The 22625-nt window shown below is 42.8% G+C and overlaps 2 protein-coding genes across 3 annotated transcripts; both read left to right on the top strand.

Annotated features, from left to right (window-relative positions):
- The first annotated feature begins 7973 nt into the window (after positions 1–7973).
- Positions 7974–13531, top strand: LOC132581859 (olfactory receptor 13H1-like). The gene is made up of 2 exons (XM_060253279.1): positions 7974–8915; positions 13424–13531. Exons 1-2 carry the CDS (start codon positions 7974–7976, stop codon positions 13529–13531), a joined length of 1050 nt encoding a protein of 349 aa, XP_060109262.1.
- Positions 13532–19473: 5942 nt separating this feature from the next.
- On the top strand, positions 19474–20451 carry LOC132581497 (olfactory receptor 13H1-like). 2 transcript variants are annotated; one of them, XM_060252758.1, is made up of 2 exons: positions 19474–19561; positions 19706–20451. In XM_060252758.1, exons 1-2 carry the CDS (start codon positions 19492–19494, stop codon positions 20443–20445), a joined length of 810 nt encoding a protein of 269 aa, XP_060108741.1. In that variant the 5' UTR covers positions 19474–19491; the 3' UTR covers positions 20446–20451. The 2 variants fall into 2 exon arrangements, with proteins under 2 accessions (XP_060108741.1, XP_060108740.1); XM_060252757.1 differs by having other exon boundaries at positions 19485–20451.
- The last annotated feature ends 2174 nt before the right edge of the window (positions 20452–22625 follow it).

The raw sequence follows: 22625 nt of genomic DNA, 5'->3' as shown, positions 1-22625 counted from the left end.
GCTGGTTTCACACTGTGAAAGAGACATGATTTTATTCTGTTCAGAAAAAAATCCCACTAAAGTTTGAATCATTTCTGGGCAGACAGCTGCTGCTGAAGCGGCAGGATCCTGGCAGCAGTCACTGGTTGCCCATTCACACTGCTAGCCCGGCTCAACCATGGACCCACTGGGGAAAGGGTGGTCTCTTTAAAAAAGGCCCCCATGTGTGCACTCAATTGGAGAAGTGGAGAAGCGCACCTTGGAGAGGGGTGAGGGCAATGTTCCCTCTAAGCTTCAGAGCCTTGTGAGCAAAAATTCTACTTGGCGAGCTGATGGTATTAAAGTTGTGAGCTACTGGCATTAAAGTTGTGAGCGACTGCATAAATTATTGTACTCTGGGACCATTTTTCCTGAGCTAAGACAAAAATGTGTGAGCTGGAGGCTAAAAATCTGTGAGCTAGCTCACGCTAATTCAGCTTAGAGGGAACACTGGGTGAGGGGGGGGGAATGACCTAGCCAGAAATGGCTTGATGCGATCCCGCAGCTCTTCCTCTTATGAGTCGCCCCAGGGCATTCAGGCAGCAGCTGATTATGTGACCTACATACAATTCAGGAGGATGCTACCAGGAAAATCCAGGTAGCTTTTTAATGCAGATAGGAGGTGTCTGGAGACGGGGTGAGAAAGAGTGCAGCTCGGAGGGCAAATGTGCTCATGTGATTGTGCACTTTTAATCCGAATGCAAGGCAGGGCTAGGTCGGGGCAAATCTCCTGTGTGAAACCACCCATGATTTCACACACTTAATCTTAGCCAAAAGGTCAAGAAGTCTTTTGGCAGTGCACATACTAAAATGGAAATGATACAAAGAAGATTAACATGGCCCTTGATGATTTCAATCTGATGTAAAGTTTCATTTGTGTTCAGGAAATAATTCTATACCGATATGTTTATTGACAGTGAATTTAGGCAATGGTGGATACAGCAGTCACATAAAAGCTGACAACATGGGATCTATAAAACTGGAAGGAGTGGCCAGGATCAAGCATGATCACTGTTTCAGTTTATATGGATTCTCTAGCAGCTTTGGTTGGACAATGGCACTGGGCAAGCTCTCAAACTCAAGAGAACTCCCAAGTTTGCAAGAAAATCTGGTATCAAACAATTCATTCGTTTTAAAAAAGCAAACAAACCACGCCATAATAATAGAAATTCCACATTGTGTCATGAGCCCTGACGAGGAGGAGCTGGAAGGGTTAACAGACCTGGAAGAGTTGCCAGCCAGTTCCTCAGCTGAACAAACAGCAGCTGGCCCATCAATCACTCTCCAGGCACCAGTGTCAGCTGTTGACGATCAGTCTCCTCCAAGCTCCTCCCCTCCCATCTCAAGAGTTCGAAGCAGGCTCCAGAAAGAACTTTCAGAGCAAAGACATGAGGCATGCCGATGCTTCAGATCTCTCAGCCCTGAGTTCTAGCAGAGTCACTGCCACCCAGGGAGCAGGCTGATTGAGGCCCTCATATAGCTCCCACCCAGGACCTGGTAACCTTGTGGAAACAACGTCTATTCTCTGGCTTGCATCCATGCTCCTTCCTGATTCCTGATCTGCTTGATTTCCTTGGCACCCTAACCTTTTGGCTTTTGGACATTGACTTCTGATTCTGGTTTGTGATTCTGCATTGGTGACCTGGTTCCTGCTTGACTTCCTGGACTTTGACCATGGACTGGCTTTGGACTTCTGCCTGCCTGCACCCTGAGAATGTGACACATTGCTTTACAGTGCAATCCTGGGGGGGGGGGTTAGAATTGACACAAGGGCTATGATGCCTGCACAAGGCACCAGCGCTACTGTGCTGCTCAGTTCCACTGGTGCAGCTGCACCACAATCACATACCAGCAGAGCAACACTGCAATCCCCTGTGCAGGCATCAATGTGGGCGTTTCTTGGGATGTGATGCTAACTATGCTAACTATGCATTTTCAAATGGGGGAATGCCCCCATGGACAGATGCAAAGTTGCAGTGGCATAGCGTATTGGCAGCCATGATAACTCCAAATTCAACCCCCCCACACACACATAGAGCTGTGGCCACGCCCATGGGAAGAAGAAGAAGATACTGGATTTATATCCTGCCCTATACTCTGAGTCTCAGAGCGGTCACAATCTCCTTTACCTCCCCCACCCCACAGACACCCTGTGAGGTAGGTGGGGCTGAGAGAGCTCTCACAGAAGCTGCCCTTTCAAGGACAACTCCTACAAGAACTATGGCTGACCCCAGCAGCTGCAAGTGGAGGAGTGGGGAATCAAACCTGGTTCTCCCAGATAAGAGTCCATGCACTTAACCACTACACCAATCTGAAACCCCAGCAGCTCAGGATAATAGGTGCACACCCAATTGGCACCCTCCCTCATGTAGACTATGCCCCTCCCTAGCACCCAGTCACGGTCTTCTCACCATACAAATGGTTCCAAGAGGTTGCCCCCCACCACTCCAGTAGGTGGGTAGGTGTGCATCTGAGGCAGCTGCCAAGGGAGGGTGCAGAGGTGAGATCTATGCATTGGCCTGTTTGCATCACCAGTTGGCACAAAATGCAATGACAAGTAGGAAAAGGGTTGCCAGGTCCAACTCAGGAAATATCAGAGGACTTTGAAGGTGGAGCCAGGAGCAAGGGTGTGACAAGCATGATTAAACTCCGAAGGGAGTTCTGGCCATCACATTTAAAGGGACCACACACCTTTTTAATGTCTCCCCTTCTTTGGATATAATAGATGGGGGCACCTTCTTCTGGGGCTCATAGAATTGGACCCCCTGGTCCATTCCTTTTAAAACTTGAGGTTTCTTTTGAGGAGAGGTGCCAGATGCTATGCTGAAGATTTGCTGCTTCTGCCTAAAAAAAACCATCCCCCCCAGAGCCCCACATACCCACAGATTTATTCTCCGTTATACCCTATAGGAACCAATCTCCATAGGGTATAATGGAGTGCTCAGCAGACATTCAACCCCCCCCCCCCCACACACACACACACACACTTTCTGATAACCCTGCAGTGGGAGGACAGCCTCCAAACCAGGGGATCCCCTGCGCCCACCTGGGGACTGGCAACCCTAAGTGGGAAGCCCCATCAAACCCGTGTGCTGAGTGATCCCACATAATTGACAAACCCTTTCCCTTTGCAGGAGTGAAATGCCCAGACACTGTGGACAAAGTGTGTCTCCAGGTACATGGAGGTTCTGACATGACAGTCACCCAGGTGTGGAAGGTCCGGACACTGCCACTCAGGAGGGCCACCTTGCAGCATCAGAACACCAGATTGCCACACAGCAGGTCCCGTGGGACTGCCAAATGCCCTTCAAGCTGCCAACAAGAAACATCACCAGCTACCAGATTTTTTAGACTCAGTGGGGTTAACTTGAGCTCACTTTGTAAGTTGTTTTCTAGTGCTGGTCAGCTTCAAAGCAGTGCCTCCTTCTCTGAAATTATGTGGGGCTGGCATCCTGGGCTGCCAGTCTGGCTGCCAATCCAAAGGAATGCCCCGAACAGGCAATAATTTTCATTGCATATTGGGAACCTATTCTCAGGGGCTGACGTAATCTTCCTTCTGAGGATGACATTTTGAAACCTCGCCACTAGCAAGGCTGTGGGGTAAACGCTTTTGAAGTTATAATTAGGAGTGGGGGCTTTTTTAAATCATTTTCTAGCCACACAAATAGATTGACTTGCAATTAAGCTAGGTGCACGCAAGCCTTTGTTTGTTTGCCCAGTTATGTCTTGTGTTCACTAGGGCTTACCCAGAGGTGAATGAATGTCAATAGGAGTGCAGCTTTAATACCGGCCAGTTCTGACTTTGCATTTGACACATAAAGGTAAAAAAATTACTACTTATAACTATGACATCCCCAGAAATTGTGGATTGTTTTTGTAGGCATCGTGATAGGAATCATCATGTTAAATGAAATATTTATATTATACATCAGCTGAAATACTTGACTGATGTGACAAAACTTCTGTTGTAAATTTGTCTTGAATAAATTGGGATATTAATCTATGGTAAAATCATAAATCAGACAGGTTATTATTTTTCATGTATTTTAGGTTTGCTTTGTTTCTTAGACCGGTGCAATCGAATAGTTTTGTTGTTGTTATTTTAATACAGACAGTTCCAAACCTCTGCATGGTTTCTTGAGATGGTCTTACATTTCATTAGGAAAATCCCTAAAATGCTATTAGATCCAGCTCCGTCTGGTGCCTGAGAACAATAAGTTTCTCTGAAGACAAACACTTGCTGAAAGGTCAGGTGAGTCCTTCATGGTTCTTTCCCATGTTCTTTTCCATGATGGTTCACAGCAAATGTTTTTAAGAAATACACAAAGCTTAGAACTGAGATGCAAGTCCAGTTCCTTCAAAACTGCTGATCTACTAATTATGCTGAACTACTAATGATGTATGTCTGTGGCAGTGATGCTCTGTATTCTTGATGCTTGGGAAGGGCTTCTTGTGTCCTGGTCCCACTAATGGACCTCCTGATGGCACTTGGGGTTTTTTGGCCACTGTGTGACACAGAGTATTGGACTGAATGGGCTATTGGCCTGATCCAACATGGCTTCTCTTATGTTCTCTTATGTCTGAGGATGTCCCTTCTCTATAATCTTCATTCTATTCAGCTCCGATTTATTTCAGTTTAAAAACCAGGAAAATACAGAAAACAAAACGGAGGTGGGGGGGGAGAGAAAATGACATAAAATGACAAATATTTTTGTCCAGATATGTTGAAAGGAATGGCTGCCACTCAGCATAAGCATAGTTAAGCACACAAGAATACCTGGCATTCAGCATTAGAAAATATTAAAATGTTGCAGGCAATGATAACCTATAAATGCTCTATCAGTGCAAATGTAGTCAATTATGGTATCATGATTGTCCTCATTTGAAGCCACCTAGACCCACTGATCATCCTCATATATATGTAATGTAGTTCCCAATCAAGAAACTATTTGAGATGGATGTGTGAGTATTGATTGGGATTTACATTACACACATATGGGAATGGCCAGTGGTTTCAGTGGCTTCAAAAGATGAGTAAGCAAACAGAGAATAGGTCAATTGAAAGTTATAAATATCCAGTGTAGTGTGGTATCTAGAGTGTCTGAATGCCAGCCAATCTGAAATTATAGCTATTCCTGCCTATAGTTTAGCCTTTTTTCTAGCCAGGATTAATGTGCTTCTTCAACCATTCTGAGGGGCCACTATATGAAGACCACATTCCAGGACAGATATTGTGGATGTAGACCGAGGGAGTTTGAGACATAGATATGGACTGGTTTTGTCCTTGGAATGTTCTGTACAGAGTAAAGTCAAAGTAACCTTTAATGGCATATAACAATTTAACAAACAATAGCCAGCAAGAGAACAATAATCAAGAGCGATTGTTGGCACAGTCTCTCCTCTTAGAGGCAAAACCATACAGAGTAAAATTGCTGGATCCGATCCTGAGAAATTTAGTGTATGTTGATAGAACTGAGATTGTAGCATTTTTATTAAAGGCTGAGGATCTGAGGATGACTTTAACCATAACAAAAAATATTTTCAGTAGTAATTACATGGAAAGAAAAGATAAACATTTAACAATGGGATTAAGAAAATGTATAGGGTTAATCTCAAATTTACCACTTAAAATATATAGAAATATACATTACTACTGCTTCAACAACTAATAATGATGATGAATAAAAATAATTGAGTGTGGCCTGATTTGAGACCTTAAGTCAAATGAGTGAACCATGAAAGGAAAAGTATCTGAATAAGATTGTGAAATCTCCTCCTACACTTGACCAGTGGCATAACAAAATTTGGGAACATTTTATTATGTACAAATTGTTTTATAATCTCACACACTCACTAGCTGATCAATATGAAAATAAAGTTACAGCAGTAGAGTATCTACTGTTGAAATATATGGCTGAACAGGATATTGTTCCAAAGAATCCATATTATAAAAGTTTGATTTATTTTTAGATATGATTGGGCCTAAATTGCTATATAAAAGCACCAGAATTTACATTAACAGACAGAGAGAGACAGACAGACACAAAGACAGGCAGACACACCCACACACACACACACTCAGGGCGTATAATCTTATATTTTTTCGATGGTATCTGTATGTTACATTTTCATTGTATTGCGTTGTTTGTTTGTTTGTTTATTATTGGTTGTTATATTAATAAAATAATTATAATAATGGGGGGAGAGATTGTAAAACTTAGGTTCCAATAAGAGCTCCATGGCGCAGAGTGGTAAAGCTTCAGTACTGCAGTCCAAAGCTCTGCTCACAACCTGAGTTCGATCCCAGAGGAAGCTGGGTTCAGGTAGCCGACTCCAAGTTGACTCAGCCTTCCATCCTTCCGAGGCCGGTAAAATGAGTACCCAGCTTGCTGGGGGGGAAGTGTGGATGACAGGGGAAGGCAATGGCAAACCACCCTGTAAAAAGTCTGCCGTGAAAACTTTGTGAAAGCAACGTCACCCCAGAGTTGGAAACGACTGGTGCTTGCACAGGGGACTACCTTTACCTTTTTACCCGCTGGGCTACGGAAGCTTGCTGGTGACCTTGAACATAGTCCTCATTTTCAGTCTAATTTGCCTCAAAGAGTTGTGTTGGGTGAATAAAAAGGGGAAAGGAGAATCATGTAGGTTGCCCAGAGCTCACAGGAGGGAGAGAAGGATAAAAACACATTAGACAGAGAATAACGAGGAAATCTGAATGGCACATGCGAGTTCAGAAACAGATTGCCTCTGAATAGCACTGCCTGGTGGGCAAAACCTGGGGGAAGATTGTTGCCATCACTTCCTGCTTTGTGAGCATCTAGTGTGCCGTTAGTAGAAGCACCGTGTTGCACTGGAATAGAGCATTGCTTCTGAAATCAAAATCCTACCAAACAGATGAATAATATGAGACATACCAAATTTCAAAGCGTACATTTAAACCTCGTTGGAAACACAGAAAGAGGTGAAGATGGACCTGTACAGTTGGGCAAGATCAGGGATAGAGCTGGGCATGAGATAATTTGGGAACTGGGTGGAATATTAATAATGAGAAAAGTTGGACTTACAACCTGGCCTTTACTCTGTCATATCCCACACTTAACGTCGGTCATTTCTTTAGTGCTGATCATGAATTTATATTTCTTTCCCGTTTTCATTTTCTTAAAGTTCAATATTTATCTAAAATGTTTCAACAGTGCTTAGTTCTCCTGGACCTTTTTGTTGCATGCCTAGGGATATGCTGATTACTACTTTGGGGTTAGACAGCAATTTTTTTCCAGGCCAATTTGGCCAGGGATCCTGGAGGGTTTTTTGCTATCTTCTGAGCATGGAACAGGGGTTACTGGAGGTGTGGGGGAGGGAGGTGTTTGTGAATGTCCTGCATTGTGCAGGCGGTTGGACTAGATGATCCTGGAGGTACCTTCCAACTCAATGATTCTATGATTGCAATTCTATCCCCAATAGGGACCCAAAGCAGCTTGCATTTTATCCTCGTAACAACCCTGTGAGTTAGACTGAGACAATCTGACTGGCTCAAGGTCACCCAACAAGCTTCCTGGGCACAGCCCTTTGAGGATTTGAACCTGAGCAGGGGTAGAATTCTAGCAAGAGCTCCTTTGCATATTAGGCCACACACCCCTGATGCAGCCAATCCTCCAAGAGCTTACAAGGCTCTTTTTTTGTAAGCTCTTGGAGGATTGGCTACATCAGGGGTGTGTGGCCTAATATGCAAAGGAGCTCCTGCTAGAATTCAACCCCTGAACCTGGGTCTCCTGGATTGTGATCTGACTCTCTAATCACTGCACCATACTGGATTTGAATTTAGCAAGCAAAACGAGTAGGAGTGGAGCAAAAGGTAGGTTACCAACCTACCATAAATAATTAGGAGAACATTATTTTTAAAATGTTATCTAATAAAACTTTTGTTGGTGTGCCTTTCTTGTAGATAATTGCACACCATGGGAAGAAGTAACTCCACAGGACCTGCAAGCAATAATGAGACTGAGCCAGAGATCTTTTTGCTGACAGGTCTCTCCAGCCAGCCGCATACACGTGTGGTGCTCTTTGTCGTGTTTTTTATCCTCTACTTGATCACCATCTTGGGGAATGGACTCATTGTCCTATTGATCATAGCCGATTCTCACCTCCAGACTCCCATGTATTTCTTCCTAGGAAACCTCTCCCTTCTTGACATTTGCTATACTTCCAGCACAATCCCACAGATGTTGGTCCACAGCCTCACCAAAAGACCCACTATCACCAATGCCAGGTGTTTCATCCAGATGTGCATCTCCCTCTTCCTTGGTGTGGCTGAATGCATTTTGTTGGCCGTCATGGCGTACGACCGTTATGTGGCTATATGCAGCCCACTCCACTACACGCTTATCATGAACAGAAAGAAGTGTGGCTGGCTGGCTACTTCCTCCTGGGCCTTGGCTTTCCTTCTGACTATTGTACCGTCCTTCACAATGAAGATCCAGCTGTGTGGCCACAACGTCATTGATCATTTTGCATGTGAGGTGCAGGCTGTTGTGAAACTGGCATGCTCAGATATCTCAGCAAACATGGGCCTCATGTCAGGCAGCAGTGTTTTCACCCTCCTGGTACCATTTGCCTTCATCCTGGTGACCTACGTACGCATTTCTCTGGCAGTCTTTAGGATCCGTTCAGCACATGGTTGGAGCAAGGCTTTCTCTACTTGTGGTTCCCACCTTACGGTGGTTGGGATCTTCTATGGCACAGCTATGGCTATGTATTTGAGACCACGGAACAGATCCTCAGAGCAGGACAAATTTGTTGCCATTGTCTATGCAGTGGTCACCCCTATGCTCAATCCTATCATCTACAGCTTGAGAAACAAGGATGTGAAGGAAGCTTTGGGGAGAATAATGGGAAGAAACATGGGTCCTAAAGGCTAGCAGATGTATGCCTACTGATTTGAGTGCTCTTCTCGGGTACCTGAATGCTGTTCTTCAATGCAATCACAGTTTAGTACAGTTTAATATTGTTACTTAATAATAATGGAGCCCTTTAACTACTGAAGCAACCTGAATACCCCAGGCTAGCCCAAGTTCACCAGAGCTTGGAAGCTAAGCATGGTTGGACATGGTCAGTACTTGGAGGGGAGACCACCAAGAAAAACCAGGGGTTGCTATGCAGCCCTACTCATTTCTTGCCTTACAAACTCCATGAGGGATCACCATAAGTCAGCTGCAACTTGGCAGCACATCATCATCATCGGGGTGGAATTCTGGTAGGAGCTCCTTTGCATGTTAGGCCACACATCTCCTGATGTAGCCAATCCTCCAAGAGCTTACAAAAATGAGCCTTGTAAGCTCTTGAAGGATTGGCTACATTAGGGGGTGTGTGGCCTGATATGCAAAGGAGCTCCTGCTAGAATTCCACCCATCATCATCAACAATATTATTATTATTATTATTATTATTATTATTATTATTATTATTATTATTATTATTATTATTATTATTATTATTATTATTATTATTATTATTATCATTATCATATACTGAAAAACTAATTTTTTTGTATGAGCTTTCACTGAAGCTGATATAGCAAACATTTCCGCTCTGCAGAACTTTAGTGTGCTTTCAGAGAACCAATAGCATTTAAGCTTGTACAGGAGTGATACTTATTTTGCTTATTATTTATTAAAATCATGTATATAGCATGTATCCTACCATTCCACTGAGCAAAGCTTGAAGTTTTCCTCCAGTTTAAAGAGACTCCATCCAAATGGAAAAGCAACTCATGATGGAAGAAATTCTGCTCAGGCTTGAAGAACTTTCTCTGGTCTAAGGTAGGGTACATGTCACCATGTTTTCCGGATACTCAAGGCACTGGTCGCACAAATAAACCAAACCTTTTATTTGATAAGAATCCCAAAATCACTTACCGAGTTGCTTAGATTTTGTGTACTGATACTTTGGTTACAGAAACTGAATTTTAGCTAGGTTCCAAATTTTAACTTTCTATCTTGTGTATCTTGTATTTTGTATACGATTTTTTAAAATTATAACTATATGTTTATGACTGGTCTAGTGACTGTAATCATTTATTCATTCATTCATTCATTCACTCAAGGCACTTAACTACATTAATTACATAAACACCAGATAAAAACCAAACAACCACAGAACAGCCCAAAACAGACCAAAAAGTTGTACTTTGAGGAAACCTATGATCCTCGTCAGAGATCAAACAACTTGCAGTGAATGTAATATATAAACGTGCTTTATTTATTTATTTATTTAAAAATCATTTGATAACATGATAATGTTTCATTTAATTATTTTTCAAGCTTTCCACTTGGCTTGCAATATGTCACTTCAAACAAATATGTTTTATGGTTATACCCCCCAGGATCAGATCTGTCAATGATTCTAGCTGAGTAGCCTCCTATTCTATCTGCCTCTAGGCATATTTTTCTTTAGTTGATGCTAAGATCAAGTGACCTGATTGGGTGGTGGAGTCATGTGTTTTTCAGCACCTTAAGGCCTAGTCCTGGTCACAAACCCTAGCCTTTACAGGCTGCCATTTTTAACCAGGTCATGTTGACTCAGCACCATTTTACTTTGAGTTAAATTTGCTTCCACTTCACTTGGGTTACAAACTGGCACCTGATTTATCCCTGCATTCAAGGCTGGCTCCAGGTTTTTGTAGGCTCTGCCTTACCAGGGCCCCTTTCCGACTTTGAGACCCTGTTGGGAACAAAGACAGGGTACAAATGAAGTAAATAAATATCTCAAAAGAACCCTGAGAAGTAGATTAGAAAAAGCTAGTGACTTGGTCAAGATCACACAGTGAGCTAGATTAAGGCGGAATGATAAGGACCATCATACGGGATATCATAAACAGATCCCTGACAGAAGGGCTCTTTCCAGCGCCGCTCAAAGAGGCTGTGGTCCGTCCCCTCTTAAAAAAACCATCTTTAGACCCGGCCCAATTGGCACACTATAGGCCGGTCTCAAATTTGCCCTTCCTGGGCAAACTTATCGAGAGGGCAGTGGCGAGGCAGCTACAGACTTTCCTGGAGGACGCTTCCGTCCTTGACCCACTCCAGTCCGGCTTTCGCCCAGGTCACGGGACGGAGACGGTGTTGGTTGCCCTGGTAGATGACCTTCAACAGCATCTGGATCGGGGTGGCTCAGCAGTGCTGATGCTGTTGGACCTATCGGCGGCGTTCGATACGGTCGACCATCGGTTACTGACTTGCCGCCTCGCCGACGTGGGGATTCAGGGCTTGGCCTTGCAGTGGCTTTCCACTTTCCTTGAAGGTCGGGGACAAAGGGTCGCAATTGGGGGGGAGCTATCCCGGAGGCACACACTTAATTGTGGAGTGCCTCAGGGAGCGGTTCTCTCCCCGATGTTATTTAACATCTATATGCGACCTCTTGCCCAGATTGCCCGAAGGTATGGGCTGGGGTGTCACCAGTATGCGGATGACACCCAGCTCTATCTACTTATGGACGGCCGACCGGTCTGCGCCCCAGAAAACCTGGACCGGGCACTACAGGCCGTGGCTGAGTGGCTCAGACTGAGTGGACTAAGACTGAATCCTGCGAAGACAGAGGTCCTTTGTTTCGGCCGTCATGGTCCAGGGGGGGAAATCCCCCTACCAGCTTTTGACGGTGCGCCGCTGATGGCGGCGGACAGGGTCAAAAGCCTGGGGGTGCTACTGGAGCCGTCCCTAAAGATGGAGGCTCAGATAGCAGCCACTGCCAAGTCCGCGTTTTTTCATCTTAGGCGGGCAAGGCAGTTGGCCCCCTTCCTGGACCGCGACGACCTAGCAACAGTGATCCATGCTACGGTCACCTCGAGGTTGGATTACTACAATGCCCTCTACATGGGGCTGCCCCTGTGCCGGACACGGAAATTGCAGCTGGTGCAGAATGCCGCAGCCCGGCTGTTATTGGGCCTCCCAAAGTGGGGGCACATTCGGCCGGGTCTTCGGGCTCTGCACTGGCTTCCAATAATATACCGGGTCCGATACAAGGTGCTGGTCATTACCTTTAAAGCCCTATATGGCCTGGGACCTGCCTACCTGAAGGACCGTCTCTCCCCACACGTTCCCCAGAGAGTACTGAGGTCTGGGACGCAAAACCTTCTCACCATCCCCGGGCCCAAAGAAGTCCGTCTCAAGACAACCAGAGACAGGGCCTTCTCTACAATGGCCCCCACATGGTGGAACCAGCTGCCGGAAGAGGTGAGGGCCCTGCGGGATCTTACTCAGTTCCACAGGGCCTGTAAGACAAGCCTCTTCTGGCTAGCCTACGCCTGACTAGATTAATGTAGCTTATCAGACTTTAGTGAAATATACGGTATAGTTTAATGTTAAGATTTTAAGGTTTTTAAATGTTTTGACTTTTTAATTGTAACAATTTTGCACTTTGTTTATTGTTTTATCGTTTGTTGTGAGCCGCCCTGAGCCATTTTATGGGAAGGGTGGGATATAAGTCATAGAATAAATAAATAAATAAATCAGCAGCTCTCATTGGTCAGCAATTGTCCACCTAAGCCTATCCATGACACCAGCTCTGCCTGTATTTAATGAGTTAAGTGTCTGGATGACAGGGGCCATCCAGAGACAAAGTTGGGGACTCTACCTAGTGGAATTTCTTTGAGTTTGTAAAGGGGAACTTTTAAAAACTGCCTGATGACAAGAAGATATACTTCTAAAGGGTAAGAATTATCACTTCAACTGAGTGTCAGGTGAAAGAAAAAAGGGGATATTTCACACCCAATGCCATATAGTAATTAATGATGTCTCATAGTTTGTGTGTGTGCATAAAATATTTTTGTAGGGTTCATCTTACATCCAGGGGCATCTTCCTTTTGAGTGATTATGACTGAAGGCCTCCTGTTCCAGATTGGTAGTTAGAACTGTGTTTCCTCATTTTAAAATGGAAAATATGGATCATGTTGAATGGAAATTGCAACATGTAAGAAAATATCCCTTTATGAAAACAAGATATAATTTTTAAAAATGGCCTACAATTGGTCTGTACACTTTATTTCTGTTTGCTTGGTTTTTTTTCCTAATACTTGGTTTTCCTTGATTGCTTCTACAAGGTCTATAACATGTAATATATATTTATAATAAAGGGTTTTTTTAAAAAAAGAAAAGAAAAATAAGTGTCTTATAGTGTCCTTGCAATGCCCTTGATGAAGTTCCTGTTTATCTGATCAAACTTTAGGAAATTGTTTAAAGAAATTAAATTACACAATTTGTACAAAGATTTCAACAGAACGTACCATGGGCTACCTCTCTTCTGTAATTCTACACAGATGTAACCCACTCTAAAATTTGTGGAGTTCAGCTGACCTTTGGAACTCCATGCTAACAGGATCTTCTGTTAGCAGGCTCCACCCCTTTTGTTTCAGGATCTACCCCTTCACTTCAGTAATCAGTATCTGCCCCGCTAACAGGATCTTCCTCTTTCACTTCAGGACCATGGATAGTTCTCTGCACACAGCCATGTTGCCTTTTAGCTATTGAAAGTCCTAATAAACTGCTAGTTCTGAAATTTCTTGGGCAGTAAAGATGACCTATTGCCTTTTAATTGCTGGTTGTTTACCGTGCAATTTTTACCTTTCTGCTTCCCCAGAAGTAATTAGATTTAGAAAGGTGTAACTCTGGTAAGGTTTGCACTGTTGGAATCCTAATAAAAAAATAAATAAACATTTTGGTAGCACCTCAATGACTGGTAATATTTTTGAGGTATAAGCTATTGAGACTCAAAGCTCCCTTTAACAGATATGATATCTAACTATGGGAGCTTTAACTGGAAAGCTCATACTCTGAAAATATTGTTGGTCTCAAAGATGTTACGGATCTTGAATCTAGCTTTTCTATTGAAGACCAACACGCCTACCCTCCTGAAATTGATTTTTCAACAAATCTCTTGTGCAATAAAGAAAATCTAAATGCCGGTGCTGACTTGAATCATTTGGGACAGGAAGACATTGCTTTATAGCGATGCTGTTCCCACCTGGTTCTCTAGTACTAATGTAGTGAGCGATTCCCTCCTGCACCCAGTTTTAGAGAACATGAACACTTTTAAAGGCTGTGCCTTTTGCAAAAACCATCTAGCTTCAGGGTTCTTTTGGATTCATTTATCAAAGGAAAGAGAACAACTCTTAATCCTGAAATTACAAAAGAAAAAAGGGAGGGTGAGTACAGCTTTCTGAATGTAACCAGCAAACCAGACAGATACCTGTACAAACTTTTATTGAGATAAGAAGTTTTCTTTAATGAACAAGACAGAAAAGAGTACAGGTGTGAAAATGTTTACCCTTCAATTTCTGTGATGATAAACGCTAAAATTATCAGAGTATCTAGCATTTCTTAATTGTAGTACAGCAAGTAATAGTTTTAAAAGTGAAATGGGTTTCAGCTGTTTGTGTCATTGCTTACAAAGATTATCAAAAGCCCAGGTTACCCACCAAGTAATTATGTGATATGATCTAGACAATTGGTTCATAACTAATGATGAGATGAGCAACAAGTAAGTCATCTGAGACATATCTGATAAAGCAAGATAAGAAGGGCAGTCTCAACTTTCAGTCTCTATTAAAAAGCAATTAATCTACCTTTTTCTGTAACTGTTTCAACTAACTGTCCAAGATGAACACAAGTTGGACCAAATTGAATTCATAGACAGTTGAAATGTGCTTGAACTTTTGGCTAGTATGCAAACTCAGCAAGAAAGGCAGTCACTAACAGTCACCAGACCCCAAATTGCGATTTTTTTAATCTTCTTTTTAAAAATCTCCATGATTTTGCACACTAGTTCACTGCCCACTTTCTCTATATTTAGGACTGTTTGCCATTCCATCCTATTGTCCGATGAAGTGTGCTTTTAGCACATGAAAGCTTGCATTCTGAATAAAATTTTGTGGGTCTTAAAGTTGCACCTTGACTCCTGCTTTGTTCTGCTGCTTTAGACCAACACAGCTGCCCACCTGGATCTATCAGCAAGAAAAGCTTAGTGAAGTCAGAGCTACTGCTACACTGGAAGGCAATAGCACAGGGGTGGCCAGTGGTAGCTCTCCAGATTTTTTTTTTGCCTACAACCCCCATCAACCCCAGCCATTGGCCATGCTGGCTGGGGCTGATGGGAGTTGTAGGCAAAAAACATCTGGAGAGCTACCGTTGGCCACCCCTGCAAGTGAATTGCAAGTGAATATAGGTCTAGCCTACTGACTTCATTCTTTGTGAAGCTGCAGGAGGGTTTGTTTTCCCTCTTGCTCCTAAATATTTTAATACTGGTTGGAGGGGTAGATTGATATGGTTTCCTGCTTTGTTGTATGCAGCCTGGATGGCCATTTTTGACTGAGAATCCAAAAAATGCCAGAAATAATCAAGACTTCCACGCGGGCAGTGATTTTTATTGCATATTTAGGACCTACTCTCAGGAGTTTGTATAATCCTGCCCATACTGGTGACATTTGAACTAGCTCAGGGATATAAAGATAAATGCTTTTGAAGTTATAATTACATGTTTTTGTTATATTCTATGATGGACAAAATGTTGGCTTTCAGTTAAGTTGCATGAAGCCTGATTCTATGAATGTTTACTCAGCGATAAGTTCAGGGCTTTTTTAAAATGGTATTTACTGGTATTGAGTACCAGGGCTCTTTTTTTGGGGGGGAGGGGACTCTTCCAAGCCCTTATCCTTGTGAACTGGCCTGCCCCAGTAAGTCCAGAGAAAGAAAGAGTGAACCTTCAAGAAGAGGTCATCAATGATCCATAGATGGAGAGTGGGTTGATGGAAATCACCTTATATACAAATGAATACAGGGACTTTTTTGGATATTTTTTTTTAACAAAAGAAAGCAATGTTTACGTTTCACAGTGTTCAGCAGGGCTTCCTCTTAAGTGAATGTACTCAGGACTGCAACTTTAGTATTCCCAGTATTCCCATATCTCTGATATTTAAGGATAAATATATAGCATTTGTGGCCAGGAGACTTTCTGAAGATATTGGGCTTGAAGCAATATCCTTTTATAGGCATTCAAACAGAAATCATCATGCTGGTTAAGGTATTTATGCATCTGGCAAAAGACTTGTTTCATTTGATTTAGCCTTCCATTGTCTATTGCCATTTGAATTTCCATTGTCTATTGCCATTTGACCCAGAGAGAACTCCAGTTTTCTGGGTCACACCTGAGGATGCCAGTCACAGCTGCTGACTAAATGTCAGGTCTCACAGTGCCAAGACCACGGCCATAAAGCCTGGAAAATCAATAACAGCCATTTGAATTGTTTGCGTCTCATGGAGAATATTAATACAATTGCCAGAGTCGTTAGTTCCTATGATATTCTGATATTGTTAAAGTAGCCAAAATAAGTCAGATATGCTGTTTGTGTATTTCGTTTTAAATGTTTGCTTTGATTCTTAGTCCAGTGCCATCATTAAAAGTTGTGGGGGGTTTTTTTAAAAAAAATCCAGATGATTTCAGATCCCTGCATGATTATTTATGAGACAGTATTCCTTTATTTTCCCTAGAAAGAACCCTAAAATGTTATTAGAACCATCTCGATCAAGCATCAGATGTTTCTCTGAAGAGAACTATTTGCTGGAAGGTCAGAAGATAAGGCGCGTCCTTGATTGTCCTTTTCTCTATTTACTGCAAATACCTTTTTTAAAAAGATGTGTAGTCAAAACAGTGCCCTGGCATGGATGGCCCAAGCTTGTGTGATTTCATCAGATTTTGGAAGCTAAGCGGGGTCAGTCCTGATTAGTACTTGGATGGGGAGACCACTGAGGAAATCCAGGGTCACCATGAAGAGGAAGGCAATGGCAAATCATCTCTTGCTTGAAAGTTCTACAGGGTCACCATAAATCAGCTGTGACTTGTTGGCACTTTGGAGCAAAACAGAGAACTGAGACTCAAAATATTACATTCCTTACCAGCTAAAGAACCAATTATATCTGCCTGAAGAATATCCTCAAGAATAGTATTTTGTGTCCCTGCTTCTATCCAGATTCAATTAATCTCAATTTCAGGAAAGGACAACTACAAAAAATTTATTTGGGAATATAGAAGGGAACAGCTGCCACTCAGTACACAACTCAGTTAAGCATACAAGACTTGGATCGGATCCCCTTCATTTCAGCAGGAAGATTCTCTGAAAGCAAAGATTTCAGGTTTTCACGGCTGGTAACATCATTAGGGTTTGTAGAATCTTTCGGGATCAAGTGCCGTGTTCTACTGGAGAAAGTTTTCCTTCCAGACGTTTCATCCACCAATCTTGGTACCCAGCTCTGAAAAACACCCTACAGACTATAAATTGCAGAAAGTCTCAGAACACCCAGCAAATTCCACAGAACAATCAGCACAGTCAACAACCATCTTCCTTATCTTCAAACCCCTTCCAACCTTCCCAGCAATTAACACAGAACAATGGTCACATTCAACAGCCAGTTTCCTTATCACTACCCTTCCAGGAAGCCCCACCAAACAATGGGCACATCCACAAACCAATTGCCCTTTCATCACACCCCCCTCCAGCCTACAAATAGCAGCTCTCCAGCAGCCCTGGCCCCACTCAATGCACAGCAGCCAAGAAGGTCTGAGCGCCTGCTCCGGCTGCAACACCACTGAGGATGTTCTCCGCAGCTGAGAATGAAACGTCTGGAAGGAAAACTTTCTCCAGTAGAACACGGCACTTGATCCCAAAAGATTCTACAAACCCTAATTCTCTGTAAGGATGGTACAAGTATGGTTGGGGTTTGCCAACTCTAATGCCAGTCAGCCATATCACAAAATACATTCATTAAAATGGTGCAGGGGATAATGACCATATGATCCTATAACAGTGCAAATGTGGATAATCATAGTACCTGATATTCAAACACTCCATCTCAGATTATAGATTGCGGTCCTTGATACTTCAAATTTGCCATTGCAAAATGACCAGCAGTTTCGGTGGCTTGAAAAGAGGATTCAACAAATGGATCTCTCAATTGCTATCAACAGCCAGTGTGATATCAGACTAGGACTCAGAAGATTGTGCTTCAAATCCCCACTCTGCCATTAAGTGCGTTGGGTGACTTTAGGTCAATCACACCCTCTCTACATAACTTACCTCTAGTGTGGGTAAAATAGATAAAATGTAGACTGCTGTGTGGGCAAAATGTGGAATGAAGAACCAGGTACACCACTCTTGAGCTCACAGGAAGAAGGACTAATAGCTAAAAAAGAAGGCTCATGTTCAGAGGCAGTATGCCCCAGGATTTGTTGGTCAAAAAGTTCCATCATGTCTTGCTTGTGGGCTTCCTGAAAAATCTGGCTCACCACAAATGGAAACAGGATGATGGACTATGCAGACCATTATTCTGATCAAGCAAGTCCAGAAGTATTGACAAAAATTTGAAAATACATAAGTAGCTGACAAGCAGTTCTATAAGATAAATCTATTCCTAATAATAAATAGAGAGATCCCAAAAGCCAAGCAGTGGAAGTCAAAAAAGGAATGATTTCTCAGCTTGATTTCTCAGCTTTCTCAACATTTACCCATTGGGAATGCACCTGCAAGGTGTGCAATTGGATTAATGGTTCTTGGAAAAGAAAAATACAGTGTTTTCATTCAATATTGCATACCATTGGAAAGACTATTTTCTGAGAGTGGACACTGCTATTTAAAAATGCCCAGTTATGTACAATGTTGTCATCTGGTATAAAATTGCCTGGGGAATTTGTGCTCTGTTACAAATATTGCTGACAAATGTTGACTCTACACAGGAAATGCTACAAACATCTTTCCAAGCTGATAGACAAAGAATTCAAATAGATGCAAGATTCATATGAATCACTTGTAATGTTTTAAATGTGTGGCTTCACTTTGATCCTGTGAATTTAGGGGGCGGTATTTGTGAATTTCCTGCATTGTGCAGGGAATTGATGACCCTTCCAATGCTATAATTCTATGGTTTCTTTTGGGTGTCTTCAGCTATCTGTGACATTAGCTCACCAATTTACCAGTTACACCTTACAAGGCAAGAGTCTGTGAAATCCTGTTTTGCTATATAATATAATAGTCATTTCTTTTAGGGGCCAGAAATGTATACACCATGCATTGCCCAATATCATATATTGAATCTTGCTCAGAAAAGGCCAATGAAACCATCTAATTTGAGCCAGTACAATCTCTTCTAGTAAACATCTGGTTTCGAGGACACTATGAGGTGCAATAGCTCACACCTACCTTGATCATTTCTTGGGTGCTGGTTACAATGTTATCATATTTCTTCCCAATTATCAATTAGGATAATTAATTTGTGTCCCAAGTCTGCAAATTTCCTTTTCTTAAAATGCAACATTGAATTTAGCAGGTAAAGAAGTAGGAGTGAAGCAAAAGATGGATTTTCAGTCTACCATTAATAATCAGGAAAAGATCTCATATTCATGATTTGTCTGTTTTTACCCTTGTTGCAGATAGTTGCACACTATGGGAAGACTTAACGTCACCAACCCTGTGAACGATAATGAGACAGAGCCAGAGATCTTCCTGCTGACAGGTCTCTCCAGCCAGCCCCATATGCGTGTGGTGCTCTTTTTTGTGTTTCTTATCCTCTACTTGATCACCATCTTGGGGAATGGACTCATTGTCCTATTAACCATAGCCGATTCTCACCTCCAGACTCCCATGTATTTCTTCCTAGGAAACCTCTCCCTTGTGGATATCTGCTATACCTCCAGCACAATCCCACAGATGTTGGCCCACAGCTTCACCAAAAGACCAACTATCACTAATGCCAGGTGTTTCATCCAGATGTGCATCTCCCTCTTCCTTGGTGTGGCCGAATGCATTTTGCTGGCTGTTATGGCATACGACCGTTATGTGGCTATATGCAGCCCACTACACTACACGCTTATCATGAACAGAAAGATGTGTGGCTGGTTGGCTGCCATCTCATGGGTCTTGGCTTTCCTTCTAACCATTGTACCATCCTTCGCAATGAAGATCCAGTTGTGTGGTCACAACATCATTGATCATTTTATGTGTGAGGTGCAGGCTGTTGTGAAACTGGCATGCTCAGATATCTCGGCAAATGTGGGCCTCATGTCAGGCAGCAGTGTTTTCACCCTCCTAGTACCATTTGTCTTCATCCTGGTGACTTACGTACGTATTGCTCTAGCAGTGTTGAGGATACGCTCAGAACAGAGCTGGAAAAAGGCCCTCTCTACCTGTGGTTCTCACCTTACAGTGGTTGGGATTTTCTACAGTACAGCAATGGTGATGTACTTGAGACCCCAAAACAGAACCTCAGAGCAGGACAAATATCTTGCCATCATGTACGTGGTGGTCACCCCCATGCTTAATCCTTTGATTTACAGCTTGCGGAATAAAGATGTGAAGCAAGCCTTGGGGAGAATAATGGGAAGGAAAAAGGACACCTAAAGACACTTAAATTGCAGGGCTTTTTTTGTAGCAGGAACTCTTTTGCATATTAGGCCACAGACCCCTGATGTAGCCAATCCTCCAAGAGCTTACAGGGCTCTTAATACACAGCTTACTGTAAGCTCCAGGAGGATTGGCTACATCAGGGGATGTGGCCTAATATGCAAAAGAGTTCTTGCTACAAAAAAGCCCTTATTAAATGTATGCCTGCCAATTTCAGTACTCCTCTTCAGTACCAGAGTTCCATTCTGACCTTCCTTCAGTGAGATTATGAACTGGTAGAGAACTACTTCTGTACTTCCTTTGTTACTGTTCATTTTAGAACTTTGTTACTGTTCATTTATAGTCATAAGTAGTTATTCCTCCTCCTCAATGTAGACTGAAATGTACTGAGTGGGTTTACCAATGGCCATTCTGCAAATCTAAGTTTCTGGCTGAGGATTACAATGTTTATGATTTCTGTGGGAAAAGCCCTAGTCTTAAACAGTTTGGTGTAGTGGTTAAGTGTGCAGACTCTTATCTGGGAGAACCAGGTTTGATTCCCCACTCCTCCACTTGCACCTGCTGGAATGACCTTGGGTCAGCCATAGCTCTGGCAGAGGTTGTCCTTGAAAGGGCAGCTGCTGTGAGAGCCCTCTCAGCCCCACCCACCTCACAGGGTGCCTGTTGTGGGATAGGAAGATGAAGGAGATTGTGAGCTGCTCTGAGACTCTGAGTGGAGGGCGGAATATAAATCCAATGTCTTCTTCTTATATTGAAATACTCAGCCTTTAGCAACCAAGTGTGGTAATGTTTCTGAATGAGAAGAAGAAGAGGAGGAGGAGGAGGAGGAGATGACTGGATTTATACCCCCCTACACTTGTAGTCTCAAAGCTGTTTACAATCTCCTTCCCTTCCTCTCCCACAACAGAACCCTCTTTCGAGAACTGCTCTTGAGAGAACAACTCTGCCAGAACCATGGCTTGCCCAAGGTTACCCAGCAGGTGCATGTGCATGTGAAGGAGTGAGGAATCAAACCCGGTTCTCCCAGATTATAGTCCGTGCATTTAACCACTTCACCAAACTGATGCACTTAACCATTACACCCAAAGCCATTTAGCCAGCAGCCCCATACATTCTATGTATGTCTGGAGCCAACTGCTTGAAGGTGATTAGTATGGAATGTGTCACCCCTTAGAGAAAAGAGGAAGAAGCTCCCAACATGACTGAACATCCTGTTAGCATATAACTAAAATCAGGAAGGAATTCTAAGTTGCTGCTGCAAAGTTTCACCCGCAAAGGAAATTCTGTTTTCCAGTGAATTACAAATGACTAAAAATGGAGTTGAGTCAATGTGATCAATTTGAAATAGCAGCCAATAAAGGCTAGTGTTCATGACAATGGAGGCACAACTTTTTTTTTTAATAGAGTAAGATGTAGATATTAGTGTGGGAAATTATTACCTGGGAGTTCTGGGTTCAAATCCCTAGTTTGGGACATAAACCAGCAGTATAAGACATCCATACATTTACAGAAAGCAATGACACAAAATTACATTTCCGTCTCAAGGTCATTGTTGAAAATGCCTTGCTGCAGGTGACATTTGTACATTCCATAGGGTTGTAATGAGATGTGAAATCCTCAACAAGGCTAAAACATAAAGAGAAGCCATGCTGGATCAGGCCAGTAGTCCATCTAGTTCAACATTCTGTGTCACACAGTGGCTAACCTTCAGGTACCAGCGAGATGTCCTCCAGTGGGGCCAGAACCCTAGACACCCTCCCACTATCACCCCCCAAGCACCAAGAATACAGAATATCACTGCCCCAGACAGAGAGTTCCATCTATACCTTATGGCTAATAAGCCCTGCTCCATATATTATCCAATCCCCTCTTGAAACTGTCCATGGTTATAGCCGACACCACTTCCTGTGGCAGTGAATGCTATATGTTAATGCTCTTTGGGTGAAGAAGTACTTCCTTTTATCTGTTCTAAACCTACTGCTCATTTGTTTCACTGAGCACCCCTGAGTTCTTGTACTGTGAGAAAGGGAGAAAAGTACTTCTTTCTCTGCCTTCTCTATCCCATGCATAATTCTGTAAACCTCTCTCATGTCACTCCTGAATCATTGTTTCTCCAAGCTGAAGAGCTCTCACCTCTTTAAGCTTTCTTCTTAGGGAAAGTGTTCCATCCCTTTAAT

Source organism: Heteronotia binoei, chromosome 13 (assembly GCF_032191835.1).
Source record: "Heteronotia binoei isolate CCM8104 ecotype False Entrance Well chromosome 13, APGP_CSIRO_Hbin_v1, whole genome shotgun sequence".
In the NCBI taxonomy this organism is placed as follows: Eukaryota; Metazoa; Chordata; class Lepidosauria; order Squamata; family Gekkonidae; genus Heteronotia; species Heteronotia binoei.
This window is presented reverse-complemented; position numbering and strand designations above follow the sequence as displayed.

What these genes read in the sequence shown, in the direction of transcription:
- LOC132581859 (XM_060253279.1), top strand. Translation starts at nt 7,974, where the DNA reads ATGGGAAGAAGTAACTCCACAGGACCTGCAAGCAATAATGAGACTGAG. An exon ending in GGAGAATAATGGGAAGAAAC is followed by an intron (nt 8,916 to 13,423) that starts ATGGGTCCTAAA and finishes TTCAGGATCTAC; the next exon opens with CCCTTCACTTCAGTAATCAG.
- LOC132581497 (XM_060252757.1), top strand. Translation starts at nt 19,492, where the DNA reads ATGGGAAGACTTAACGTCACCAACCCTGTGAACGATAATGAGACAGAG.